Source organism: Microplitis demolitor, chromosome 2, assembly GCF_026212275.2.
Source record: "Microplitis demolitor isolate Queensland-Clemson2020A chromosome 2, iyMicDemo2.1a, whole genome shotgun sequence".
Classification (NCBI taxonomy): domain Eukaryota; kingdom Metazoa; phylum Arthropoda; class Insecta; order Hymenoptera; family Braconidae; genus Microplitis; species Microplitis demolitor.
Window position 1 is genome coordinate 3656605 of NC_068546.1, and position 15098 is coordinate 3671702.

Consider the following 15098-nt stretch of genomic DNA (forward strand, 5'->3'; position numbering starts at 1 on the left):
TTGTAGATAATAGAGGTATAGAGAACGATCCAGAGGAGATAGTATTATCTGAGCCTTCGAAGTGAAAGAAAAAACTGTCTTTTATTAGGACTAAAATAATTCAATATTTTACAGAATGATTTGTGCCAACTATTCTGTAATGTTAGAAGAAATCAAAAGTAAGATAAGACTCAATTATGAGGTACTTTTATCGGATTAGTAAAAAACAACAAGAGCCAACTATGAAACTGATGTTACTTTATTACAAATTACATTTATAATACAAAAAAAGTATATTACGGTTAGTTAAGTAGCTGATGATATGAATATAATATTTGGAAATGCTGTAAAATACAATGTTAATTTCTAACGTTTATGCAAGGTAATTGATTTATTATTAAATATAAATTAATATTACAAATTTTTATTAACTAATATATTTTCATTTTATACTCCGTTATTTGGTATACTGTTGGAACTGCAAAGAATAATATAAGGAAAAAGTTCAAGAGTTTTTAGATTTTGACGTAAATTTAGATTCAGATTATGGATCAGAATTAAAATCTCAAAATTAATTAGTATAATGAAAATTTTAGACTCAAGAAAAATACAATAAAATGAATAGTTGAAAAAATGTTTACTTGCATTAGTTAAGTGTTAACATTTATGAAAAAACCATAGATGTAAATATATATCCCGATTATTTTATCATGCACAAGCTGCTAATACAACAATCAAATGATAAATATCACCTGCTATAAATTATGTTAGTAAGTGTTAATTTAAAATTATATGCATATATAAATCTTATCGATCTAATCAATAAAGAACATTAAACTGTATTAGCTTTTGCTTTTATTCGTTTTTTATGCTGATACATTTCTGTTTTATTCTGGTTTGAATCTGGGAAAATAATCATATAAAAGTAACGACCACGTGGTAACCATAACCTATGCAGCGGATAATTTGATCATAAGTAAAAAAATAATTTGTATTAAAAAAAAAAAAAAAACACATCATTTTGATCATAATAAGTAAAAGATTTTTGCATTAATTATGTCAGTTAGAAAAAAAGACCTTCATTGATATTTTAATTTATTATCTAGCTGTCAATCAACTACTAAGAATTTCATTCAGGGTTTTTAATTACTAACATTCCTTTCTGATACTAAGTTGATTTTTAATAATTTTGAATACTTCTTGTTTAAAATTATGCATTAAAGTTTACATGAATAAACTGTTTAAGTTATAGGCGTCGTTACACTCCTGTCTAACATTTAATGTATTAATTAATTTTCATTGCACAAGTGCATGACTCAATATTTGAAAATTTCAATTAAAATAATTTTTTTATAAAAGTTTCAATAACAATAGGTACAATATCTATATAAATAGCTAAATTTTGAATTGGAAAAATATTTCATTTATTACTAAGTAAACCACGTGGCTACCATAACCAATGCGATTTCGTATTTAATTATTTAAAATTAAATAATTTCAGATTGAAATACTTGATAATTAATTAGACTATTGTGAATAAAATATTTTTACATAAATTATTTTTTTTTAAAGAATTGTGCATTCTTTGATATTTTAATGTTTCCATTGTTATCTAGTGTCTTACATTATTAAAGATAAATTAATTTTATTAATAATTAAAAATCTAATTCTTTGGAGTCGCTCGTTATTCTTACCTGGAAATTTAACTATGTAGAGCACCTATGTATATGTAAAATATATATTATAGGGGGTCTTTTGAGTGGGCTTTTGTAAATAATTTAGGTTTTTTCATTGTTATTTGTACTTCATAAAACTTCAAATACATTTTTAATGAACTGATCCACTTTCTATAAATGCAGTAAAGGTAAAAAAGATATTTTTAATTGAAAAAAAAAAAAATAAATAAATGTTTAGACCTATAAAACTATGTTATTCAAGAAATTACAACTAGTCGAATCACCTCGATATTTCGAAACCATCATGTCTTTTTGAAAAGTAAGCCATTGTAAATATTAAATTCATAGTGAATAGACCAATATAAAAAAGCATAGAATCAGTACAAACATTTGTTTATTTCAAATTTTAACGAAAAAAAAAAGATGTCAAACATAAAATTTTGTTGAAATTGATGTGGCTAAGGTGGTAACGTAAAGGAGAATTAGAAAAATAATCAATGATAGTTAGAATTTAAGTAACTAAACTTAATTTTTTTGATCAATTATTGTCGTTAGCCGCATACTAATTACTATTTATATTGCTTATCATTTTTCAATAGATAATAATCAAGTAATATAGCTGAGGATCAATGACGAAGAAACTATAAAAATTGATTATACTAAAGTCTTAAAATTTAATAACTATCACCAACACAATATGATTTGATCATCAATGACATTTTTTATACCAATAGATTTAATTTTGACGTCACGCATAATATAAAATGTGGACATTTTCATCATCTAAAATATAAGTAAATATTATTATTATAACAATAGAATGTAAATTGATATAAATTTGTATCGATAATAAATTGCAAAAAACCATTATAAGAAACCATATTATATGAATATATACATATATTTTTTTTACTGATTTACTCTAAAACAATAACATATAGTTTTAATCTTGTCCAAAAAATGTCAAATAGTTTGCACCAGTTATTGGGTGTCTTTTGTGTTTTATTTAAAGCTGTGATTCTTGTCATATTAATTGATACATAACAATGAATGAATTGGGTAGTAATTAAAAAACAAGCAAATTTAAGAAAATTTTTTCCATTAACTGTTGAAAAAATTACTATTTTTCTCAGTATAAAATTAATTAACGAAATATTGCATTTATTAAGAGTAAAAATTTTCATAAACTTAATAGATTTATTTTAGATTTTCCTAAATTTTTAGAATAATTTTACATAATTACTTTTTTTTTCTCAAGACATAACTAGAAGTGACAGACATCTAATGGTTTCTAGTTACACTAATTAAGTTAAAAAAAAAGGAATAAATGAGACATTAAAGTTATAATGACAATATGTATACTTAAAAGATTTAAAAACTTATTAAGAAACTACTTCAGTCAACCGTACACTAATAGACGACTATCAAATATGAATAGAAATCTACATATCACTCTTAAATAGAAATCTAACGATTTCTATTGTCTTTGATATCATCATTCTACATATTAATCCGAAGTTTGCTCGCTTGGAGTAACTCATCGGCTTCGGAGACAGTCAAATAGTTTTTACTATCAAGGAAGTCCCAGTAAAAGCGTTGCACCTGTAAAATATAAATCATAAGCCTACTATTTAAATGATTTAATTAAATTGTGTCTGAAAATAGCCGATATCTAATAATTTTCACACACACACACACGCACACACACACACGCGCGCGCGCACTTATATATATATATATACACACACACACATATATATATATATATATATATATATATATATATATTACATACCTAGGCCAGTAAAATACAAAAAGTCTCAGATCACAAGTTTGTCAGCCTCAGCTTCGCCTCAGCCAACAATTACAATGATCTGAGACTTTTTTTATCTTACTGGTATAGACATGTAATAAACAATTTTTTTTCTTTTTGAATAAATAAATTATAATAAAGAAAAAAATTTATGAAATGGATACATGTCAAAATTGAATATTTATAAGTTGAATTAAAAAATAAATTTTTTCTTGATATAATTTACTTGCTAAAACAAATATGATTATCATTAGATTGTAAATGTCAGGTTCATAAACAATTTAAAATTTACCTTGTTGAAATGCAACTATGTTTACGTATGCCTCAAAGTCATTGGATCCCATGGATGATTAAAGTAATTTGACGAGTCCTCGTATTTTGCCATGATGGATGGAAAAACTAACTTGGTTATTGTAATTCTGAATCAAACTTAAAACAAAATTCTTTTATTAACAAAAAATATGATTCGTATTTACTACTCAGCAATAGAAACAAATAAACATAATAATTTTGTTGTTTTTTCAGAAAAAATTTATAAAAAACTTTTAATAAAAACGTATACATCTAGATATTCCAAAAAACAACTTTTTCTTTAAATAATTCATTTTCCAAAATATCCAAAAATGGTCGAGGCCTATGAATTTCAATGTCATACTACTCAGTAATAAAAACTGACAGTTATATAATGATTTTTGATCTGTTTTTACGAATTATTTATGAAAAAAATTATAAATACTTAACTGAAAATTTGGAAAACTAAAGGCATTTTTTTTTAACTATTATTTTTTTGATGAAACATCTGGAAATTATTGACGGTCCGAACTCTAATATCATATGATTATTTAATAACGTATTTTATTCATGTTTTTCATTTAATAAATTATTCATTTCACTCACCAATTATTTATGTACATTTAATGGATTTTACTGCTCTTTCAAGAAAACGAGAATGAATATAGAATACATGACGAGGCTAAGCATCATTTCCTAAAGGTCGTCTCAAAAATAAAAGTATTTAATGGTAAGCAATTACCGATTTTGACAAATCATCATAAATAATGAAGACATGTTTGCCGTTGTCACAAAAAAAAAGTTCTGCCATGGCACATGGCAAAAAAGTGTAAGAAAAGAGCAGCATCAGACACGGTATCGAATACGATGATAGAATAGTTAATAGCAGTGCCGTCACTATTTTCACGATCCAAGTTACTGTAGATCTCATTTGACCGATAGCAATGTAGATACAGAACTTTTTCTTCTCCGCACCAGCATAATCGAAACGCTCTTAATTAATAATAGTCTCAATAGCCAAAAAACTCTTTCCGATCGGTCCATCATCAACGATCAACTTATATTATCTACTGTACCAATTATCACCAGTGACTCAGTGAGTCTACATCCCGGATTCCAGTTTGCATAGCCTCTCTAGTCAACTCTGTATAGAAAAAATAATCGATATAATAATATAATCATAAAATATAACTGTTACCCTGATCAACAAAAATAATTTGGAATGATTCAAAACAATTTGAATCGACTAATATATAGATATACACTCAACATCAAGCAAATCATTTTTCTTAATCAGGGTACTGATCAAAAAATTTTCAGAGTTCAAAAACTTATTGATAATAATACTAATAATTAATGGTAATATACTTACATATAAATGAAGGACAAATAATGTTGGAGATTAGATGAAAGAATCACATCCGATTGGTGAAACATTATAGAGTTGAGCTCCATTTTGATAAGTGGTATAAAAATATTGTTTTCAAAACTGAAAAATAAAAAAAATTTTAATATTTGGAAAAAAAAAAAAAAAAAAAAAAAAAAAAAAATTAGAAAAACATCTTTAATTATAAAATGATGTTTAATAATAAATATTAATTAAAATTTTCATCAAATTTCTTAGGCTAAGTTATTTTGAGTCTCAATGTAGACGCAAAATATAAATTTATAAAAATTGCGCAAATGAATAATTAATAACTTCAATTGTATAAGTCTACTCTAATATTAAATAAATAATTAATTATTAGTTTAATTTTACAAACCTGCTCCAATATTATATTTATTTATTATTGACTTCGATGATACTTGTAATTTAGTAATTGGTTTACCAACTATTTATGAGACCAACTGTGTAACACAAAAATACTAGTTGAACGGCAAGTTAAAATACTTGATAATAGGTGACACACCACGTAAGTTACAAAACAGAGCGGTAAATTATAAAAGAGTAAATGAAAATAACATTAAAATGTTTTCAGTATTTTTAATACATAATTAATATTGATAAAACAAAATAATTAGTCGAGTGTATTAAATATTAAATAAATAAAGATAATAATAATAATATTAAAAGTGGTTTTCTAAGATTCTTTGAGGACTCTTTCGTTTCATATTTTATTGTGGCTTATTGACATTTCTCTCCGATAAATACCTGGATACTCTTACGATGTGCTAGATGATCAACAGGATTTGATAATTACTTGATAAGATTACTAATTTAATTAAAACATAAATAATAATGAAAACAATAAAAAATTTTAAACCTAGAGCAGACACTTGCGCATGCGCACAACTACTATTAGATCAACGGGCATAATTAAAATTTTAATAATTAATTATAAATATAAAAACAAACAAACAAACGCTATTTTTGGTGGGGTATTAACAAACAAATCAAGATAAATGGAAAAAAAATTAAAAAAGATAGAAAATGAGTATAGTCACCGCTAACTTCAAATAAATTTTTAAAAATTTATTTAAAAAAAAATAAAGAACGAACAAATAATTATTTATAGCGAACATTGACGAACAATCGACGAACAAACGAATTGCTAAAAAAAATTTGCCAAAAATCGAATTCCCCCCGCCAACTTAAGGGAGCTGCCCCTAACCAGTAGCCAGCCGGGCCTATACTTTAACATTGGCTCAAAATATATGTAGATATAATTTAACATAAGGTGGCTGGCTACTGGTTTAGGGATGGGTACTGGTACTCTTACCCTATAATTTTTTTTTTTTCTAATCGTTTTTAATCGTTTCTTTTGATAAGAGATGAAACCGGTCATTGATAAAGAAAAATTCTTCAACAGAGTAACTAAAACAGATAAGCGATTTTCGCGAACACTATCGTGGCTCGTAGTCTAAACTCAAGACGAGGCAAAAGAGACCCGGATCTCGACAATCTTCACTAGGGTAACCTGAGAACAACCATTCAGCTGACGAACATCCAGACTCCGGGGTTCTGTCCAGTGGCCAGTTGATTTAAATTTTAATGTTTCTTTCAAAGAATTTTCTTAGATTTTCAATTTAATTTCGTACGATTCAAATTTGAAACTTTCAATGTAATTTAAAATTAAGAGAGATCGTCAGTGAAATGACAGGAGATCAATCGATTCCTCAATAATCTCTGCCTGGGTAGTAATTAATATTTAAACTATTAATTAATAAATTAATGAAGATAATATTTGTACCAGAATGTCATTATTTAGATAATTAATTGCTGACATTATCTTTTATTTTTTATTTTGTCCACTGTCTAACATTGTCTAGTTGCTCTAGTAGAAATAATCTAGACTTTACTCGATTTCAGGCCAGTAACTGGCTAGCGATCCTGGCTAAAAAATAGAAATCCCGCCACCTACAACTAAGGCGTACACATTGGTCACTAAGAAACTAAAATAACAATTCCCTAGATTAAACAAAATTTTAGTAACTTTTTTTCCAGTACCATAGTGACATGAATCAGCTGTTGTTGACAATTTATTTTCGACCTTTCACAATATAAAGATTATAATTTGAATTAACAAAAATATATATATATTTAAATATTCACTGTTTTTATTCGAACTGACAGGGTATCAAACATTTAAAAAAAAATATTTGAATTATTTATTTAAGAAAGTAATTATGAATTTACAATTATAACCTTTGATATAAATATAAGATATGTTTATTATTTAAAAAGTGTTTTTAATTTATTTATAATTATAATTGTTAATAATAATAATAACAATCAATGGTCAACCGAATTCCAGTGCCACAGGCAAAATACGAATTACTTACAACTGTACGGCAGTAAGTTTTATATTTATATATTTATTTATCAAATTAATAGCTAATTTTTTTTTTTAATTATTTAAATTTTTCTATCATTAATTTTGTTATAAAAGTCAAAAAATTATTTTTTTTTTACTGATAATTAAAAAAAAAATTTTAATTTAGACGGCAAAAAAAATTTTAATTTTTCAAATTAAAAAAATTTTCATTTATTAAAATAATTTTTTTTTTTTATTTATTTTTAATTTTTTTATTGAAAATAAATAAAAATAAATCTACAATTAAATTTAATTATAAAAATTAATTTTCAATTAATTTTAAATTCTAATTTAATTATATGCTTATTTAAATTATTAATTCATAATTTTTTAAAAATAAAAATAATTAAATAAACTTTTTTTTTTTTTAATTCTCATTATCAATTTATACGACGTCTATTTTCTTCGTTAATTAATAGGTCATCGCGTTATTGATTAAATCTATTATTAAAAAAAAAAAAAGAAAAAAAAAATTACCTCACTTTTATTAAATTACCTTTTATTAAATACTCAGTATCGTTTGTAACTCTTAACAAGTAACAAGTACAGTTAAAAAATATATAAATTTATCATAACAAATTTTTTTATGATCGCATATAATTAGAAAAAATTATTTGTTTGCCTAAACACTTTTATTTTGAACAAAAATAAAAAAAGTACTTAAATACTCCAAAAAAATAAAATAATAAAAAATATAATTTTATATTTTTAGAACCAATTGGAAATCGCCAGTAGTGTGTCTAACTTTCGTGTTTATAATAGTCGGTACTCTATTCGCGATAAGAGTTTGTTCCGACATATTAACGCCGCGTAATTTAGAAACCGGTCCATTACTAGAAGTTATAATAACAACGGAAGATGCCACGATTGCTTCGTGGACACGCAGGGCTAGGATGTACGCCGAATCGTCGAAGGAAAACCAAAATGCAGACCGCAACACCACAATTGTCACATCATCATCATCCTTTGGAAGCTCTTCAAGGTAACATTATTTTTTAAACCCGAATAATTTAAAAATTACAAAAAGTTTTTCAAATTAAAATTCCACTATTCGATACATCGTCTCAAGATTTTAGACTACTTCCCTGGTAGCATTTTTAGGGAACCCTATCAAAAAATACTTATGAGAATCCAGCCTACATTCCTATATGGGTTTCCACATGGCGTTTTCGATTGGATTCCCATATGGGTTTTTACATGACGTTTTCTAATGGATTCCCATATGGTTTCCTATAGGAATCTAGCATAGGTCCCGATATAGATTCTTACATGGGTTCCTATGGGAATTTACACCATGCCAAATCCATGTAGAAATCTAGTATGGATTCCCATGTTGACTCACCTCGATTTCCTGTAGGAATCTGTACCATGTCAAAATGGGAATCCAGGTACCCATAGTTTCCTATGTGGATTTCCTATATGGGAATCCAGATATCCATGGTTTCCTACATGGATTTTAATATAAATCCATACACTCCTAGATTAATTCCTATGGATTCTTAGATAAATTTATACTTTCCTATATGGATTCCTATGGGCTCCCATGTAATCCCACTAGGATTTTTTTGATAGGGTTGCTAAGAAACTTAAGTAAGACGCATAAAGTCAGATTGGTTGCAGAATTGCTTAGTATTCCTGCAGACTGTGAGTTAAATCCGTCGTTCTATAATTCAGATCTGCGTAGATCTACGCAGACTAAAGCTAAAACACGCAATCTATCAAACAAAAATTCAAAATTTAGATTTTCAAAGATATTTTGGGGCCAAATAGAAAAAAAAATTAGATCTAAAGAGATCTATTAGTTCGATGTTGATCTAAAATTAGATCTACGTTAACTTATAAGGTTCATTTAGATTCCCTATTAATTCCGCGCCAATGAACAACCGCTTTTCCATATAAAATTTTTTTTTGCCACGTCAATATAAATGTATATTTATTTTTACAGTAGCAAGATACTGGTCTGCTACTACACCCTACCGAGAACCATGAACACGACGAAGGAGCTCAGTCCAGCTCTCATTGACCCTAATATTTGCACGCATATTATCGTGGGTTTTGCGTCTGTGGTGAACTCTACCCTCAGTTTGGGCGCCAATACAAAAATTTATTACGAAATATCTTCGTTAAAAAAGCTCCAGCCCAAACTGAAGGTCATGATTTCCGCTGGCGGAATAAACGAGCTAACCCAAGGCTTTCCTGAGATGGTCAAAACTCATGCTAACCGTAAAAAATTTATAAGGTCTGTCTTAAACATAACCAAAGCCCTCAATCTAGATGGACTGGATGTAGATTGGGAATTCCCAGCTTGGTTAGGCAACAATGAGCGACAAAAAATATGGTTCGTTCAACTCCTCCAAGAGCTTCGCAAAGAATTCGATCGATCTGGCAGAACATTAATTTTATCAGCAGCAGTTGCTGCGCCCCCTGCCATTGTCGACGAAAGTTACTTCGTCCCCAACATTGCTGAGCACGTTGACTTTGTCAACCTGATGGCTTACGATTATCATTATTATGTATGGTATTTACCCATAACTGGATTGAATGCCCCGCTCTATCCCAGATCATCAGAAATGGGCTACTCTGCAACGCTGAACGTTAATTATTCAGCTCACTACTGGATTTCCAAAGGAATGCCACGTGATAAAATAGTTATCGGGATTCCCACTTATGGGCACTCGTATCAGCTGGACAATACAGAGAACCATGGAATTATGGCGCCCGCTAGAGGGTTCGGGAGACTCGGGGTCGATGGTTTCGTGTTTTATCCAATGATTTGTTGGTTACTTGGCGTCGGGGGTAATAAAGTTTATGATGAGGAAAGTCAAGCAGCTTATGTTTATAGATATGATGAATGGATTTCTTATGAAGATGAAGCTAGCGTCGCAGCAAAGGTATTCATTTAATTGCATTAAATGGCCGTGTTCGGCCGAACTAGATCCTGAGTAAACTAGTAAGATTTAGTCTAGTAAAAGCATATTAATAGACAAACAAATTTGTTGTTTTATTCACAGGTCGAATGGATAAAGGCCAATGATTTCCGAGGTGCCATGATTTTTTCACTAAATACCGACGATTGGAGCGGATCATGTACAAGCAATGATGGTAATACTAATGAAACATTCCCGCTAACACGTATACTTGCTAATAGTTTATTCAGTACACAGAATAGGTTAACCTCTCCGGGGTTATAATGCCAAAGTTATTTATTAAGGGCGTCCGTAGACAGTACCCAGAACATTTTAAAGATGTCCCCTGACTCTAATTAGAAAAAGTTCCGAATTGGATATTCCTGGTGGATGCGAATGATCGTAAATTACCGTAATTTACTACAGCTCTCTCGAATTCCGTAAATTATGGTAATTACCGTAATTCTGATCCGTCAGAAATTTTCGATACAATCTGATTAAAACCAATTACTACCGAAAAAACGTATTATTTTCGATTGAATCTGATAGAAAAATTATTATCGAATTCAATTGGAAAATAATCGAAAATAAAACTGTTGCTAATATTTTATTTTTTCCGGTTGAAATCTAATCGGTCAATTGGAAAGCTCTCACGATCATTCCGATTGACCGATTGAACTTCAATAGAATTCAATCAGAGTTTTTAATCAAGGTTATCATAACCTTGGTAAAATTTTATTAATTAATTAAAAGAAAAAATTGAAGCATTAGTTGGAAACAGAAAAATGTAATTATAATTTCCCAGGTTATAGATTTTACAAAAAATTACTTTCAGTTTTAAATCACCTGTGTATAGTCGTCCCGATGAAAGCTTGGGATTTTTCCCCCATTAGTTCTTTCCACCACTACCATAATAATAGAATGTGCGAATATGCAAAGCCACAAAAACCAACATTTGAAGGGTGGGGGAAGAAATCATGCCGGAAAAAAAATCCTAAGCTTCTATCGGGATGATCATATCGAAATTTGTTAAATAAATTTTAACCTACAAAATTTGAAATTTTCGATTGCGATCTGAACATACAGATTTCACTAGAATTTATTCAACAAATCTTATTAAAAGTAATTTTAAATAACTAAGTATTTTTTTTTTTCAAATCTATATCTGGGTGAAATTATAATCATGTTGTTTGTTTTGTAACTAACAGTTTTCTCAGAGAGTAAGTCGCCGTCGGGAACCGTCGGAAATTTTCGGTTTGTAATGATAATACGTAGTAATGGCGTGAAATCCAATTCGTTTTTATGGGTAAGGGTGAAAACTGATGAAGACTTACTGTCTGAGAAGACTTTACTTTAATGTTTTTTTTTAATTAATTAATGAAGTTTAAATGAGGTTATAACAGCTTGGTTATGAGAGAAATGTAAGTAGTAGGGATGGGGGTATTGTCTAAGAATACCTTCAAATAATATTACGCAAATTCCATATTAATATTTACTATTTAATAGTATTTGTTTATGTTAATCTTGCTCAATGTAGTAAAGAATACTTGGATTAATAATAAAAATAAATAATAATAATAATTGTAATGATAAAGTGGAAAAGCAGAATTAAAGATTTACATTTTAATATATTAATTCATTAACAAACAATTGAATAATTGCGCACATATTGCACTAATTTGTTGATTCAAATAGACAATTAATTAAGAATTTGAGATATTTATAAAGTTTTAAATGCAGTTTAAAAAATATATTATACTAAATGAACAAATATATAACTTAGTGATTAATAGAAAAATAGTGATTAACATCATGCAATATAAAGCGATTACAGAGGCTATTATTTATATCAAATAACTAAATCAATGGGTTGTACTTTAAATCAAATTAATTACTTAATTATTATAAATTATAAAAAGTTGTTGAATTAATTTTAAGTACTTGTATAAATTTATAATTCAAAAGATAATATTTTTTTTTACTTACTAATTTAATTAATGACAGTATTAACTACATTATAATTTATTAGTTTTTTATTAAGAATTAATTACTGTAATTATAATGATTACATTGGTGTTGTTATAATTGCTCAATGTTTAATGAATAAAATTTTATTCTATCAAAATTATTGTGTTAATTATTTTTATCAATTATAGGCAGAGGGTATTTTTTAAGAAAAACAATTTACTGACAGGACGTAAAGTAGAAGAAAGAAGTGAGAAATGGAATCTTTGCCCCGGATTAACGCGAAAATTGGCATTTTCATAATTCGACAATAACTAAATAGTTTCGCAAATTAATAATAATATAGGTAGATTGATTAAACTGATACGTTACTTTAATTAACATTAAAATGGTGATTAATAAAACTATTAATAAGTAAGTCGTCTAACGTATTAACGATTGTCAAAAATTTATGAAGAAACGCGTAGTTAATAACGCGATAAAATTATAATCTATAATTATAGAAATATAAGTCGCAATTGAACACGACGGCGTTAAAAAAATGATATTAAAATAAAATCTGTAGATAATTCAATGAGCTATTGAATAGATCAAAAGTAGAATCATCTTAAATAATTGAGTCATTAAATTGATAATTTTCCTTATTTACTGTGATTACTTAATAATAAGGAAAAATTCTCTATTCTAAACATAGAAAAACGTGAGATTGAATATAAAATTTCTAATCATTTCCTCGTTGCTTTGATATAAACACAACTTGCAACAAATCTAAGCTCATAATAATTTCGATTTTTAACGAGTTTAGTATTTTTACAATAACAACGATAAAATATTTTTCTAGAATAAATATAAAATGTTTAAGTTTTTTTATTTGACAATTTTCGTCTGCGTATTTAAATCGGTAAGTTTATTCATTTTATAATTACAGTAGAAAATCTAACACTGCGTATATGAGTCAATTAAAATCCCGAGTCAAAACATAAATTCTAGTTTAGTCTTCAAAAGCCTCAATTCCTATGATGTTTTATTTGCCACCTAGAAAGTAACTCTACTTTAGTACTCAAAATTCTCAAGGAAAACTATGAGGTCTAAATGTGAATAATTTATCGATTTTAAATTATAAGTTAGACCTTAAAATCCTTAACGAATGAAAAGTTATATTTTGGAATTTTAAAAATTTTAGATAGAAAAGAGAGGGGAGAGAATACGTCGAATGAGACTTTTGAGGTTCAAATGCGGATAAAATTATTCCTGTATGTTTTGAGTATTTTGAGGCTATTTCATTCCAGTTTAGTCTTCAAAGTGGTAAAATTGGTCATAATTACTATTTTGAAGACTAAACTAGAATAACTTTCTATACTGTTGTCAATTTTTAAATTCTAAATTTATTCTCAAAAACTTCATTGACAACTTTGAGACGCAAATCCGAATTTGTTTTTTGACTAAGAATCAGATATTCAAAAAATGAAATTTGAAAAATTAAAAAGCAACAAAAATAACTTCTTTTTTTTTTAATCAGACATATTCGTCATTAAATAGTGAAGTGCCATGCCCACGACTGGAACTCAATCTTGAGAATGGAGGAAGAGAAATAAAAGATGTCGACGCCTTGTTTCCATTGGTGGATGATATGAAAGCATTTAAAGAAAACGGTACTTACTATCATCTATATGGAGCTGACGGTGATGAAAAAAGTACAATGTATTACGTTCGTTGTAAGGAACCAGAGATACATTTAACTATGTCAGACATGGCTGAATTAACTAATAAGCTACTTATGCTCAGGGAAGCTGATCGTTCATTATTTCATTTTGCTGTTAATAATTGTCCGAATTTCCTCGGCAATTTTAAGACATATATACTCAAGTCAAAGATACAACTCTGTTACTTTCCTCCAGAGTCATTGTGATATTTTATAATTGCAGATAATTATTTTGTAAATATATTTTGTAAGTTATGAGAAATAAAAATAACGAATAATTTGAAACTAGATTCCAAATTGATTATTTTAATAAGAACTTTCGCATTGCTAAAGTCAAAATGGCTTAGAAATTTATTTTCTTCGTCCAATGGTTGGTAGACGTATTCGAATATTAAAAACAAAAAAATTAAAGCCCATAAAGTACGTGATTCAAAATATGAGTCTTTTTGATTTTGATTTTTATAAAATTTTTTAAATTGAAGTTGAAAAAGTCGACAAATTTTTTATTTTGTTTGTCTAGAAATAAAATTATCTAACGTTTGAAATTTTGAAAAGAAAATTTCAAAAATTAAAATTAAAAATGGGCCTAATCAATGGTAATTTTCTTATCTCTTTGGATTCGAATTTTTGAATGAATCTATTCGAATATTTTAGACTTTACAAAATTTTTGTAAAAGTATAAAGCTCAAAATTACTCATAACTTTCCTATTTTCTTGGGTTCAAACGTAGAAAATGGCGAATCATAATTGAATGTGAGTCTAAAAGTAGCAGATATGAAATGATATCGAATGTAACTGACGATTGTAAATTTAAAAAATTTTAAAATAATTTAATTAAATGTAAGTAAGATATAATTTCAAAAACGCGCGTTTGTATAATTTGAAAATCAATACGTGAATTTTTTTTTATTTTTATATTTTTAATTGTTTCATTGGTTTATTTGTAACTTA

General features: G+C 27.4%; 1 protein-coding gene and 1 long non-coding RNA gene across 6 annotated transcripts; one reads left to right on the plus strand and one right to left on the minus strand.

Annotated features, from left to right (window-relative positions):
• Positions 1 to 2794: 2794 nt before the first annotated feature.
• LOC128668974 (uncharacterized) lies at positions 2795 to 5711 on the minus strand. Of its 2 annotated transcripts, XR_008404523.1 has the most exons (6): positions 5523 to 5711; positions 5132 to 5248; positions 4366 to 4903; positions 4210 to 4292; positions 3761 to 3897; positions 2795 to 3257 (listed from the first exon to the last, which is right to left on the minus strand). It is a non-coding gene; the product is annotated as an uncharacterized LOC128668974 (long non-coding RNA). The 2 variants fall into 2 exon arrangements; XR_008404524.1 differs by lacking the exon at positions 4210 to 4292 and having other exon boundaries at positions 5523 to 5708.
• Positions 5712 to 7235: 1524 nt separating this feature from the next.
• Positions 7236 to 14363, plus strand: LOC103579338 (chitinase-3-like protein 2). Of its 4 annotated transcripts, none has more exons than XM_008560696.3 (5): positions 7236 to 7554; positions 8287 to 8556; positions 9520 to 10465; positions 10586 to 10676; positions 13985 to 14363. In XM_008560696.3, the coding sequence occupies exons 1-5, from the start codon at positions 7496 to 7498 to the stop codon at positions 14038 to 14040; spliced, it is 1422 nt and encodes a 473-aa protein (XP_008558918.1). In that variant the 5' UTR covers positions 7236 to 7495; the 3' UTR covers positions 14041 to 14363. The 4 variants fall into 4 exon arrangements, with proteins under 4 accessions (XP_008558918.1, XP_008558920.1, XP_008558919.1 ...); XM_008560698.2 differs by having other exon boundaries at positions 13965 to 14050; XM_008560697.3 differs by lacking the exon at positions 13985 to 14363 and adding an exon at positions 12637 to 13958.
• The last annotated feature ends 735 nt before the right edge of the window (positions 14364 to 15098 follow it).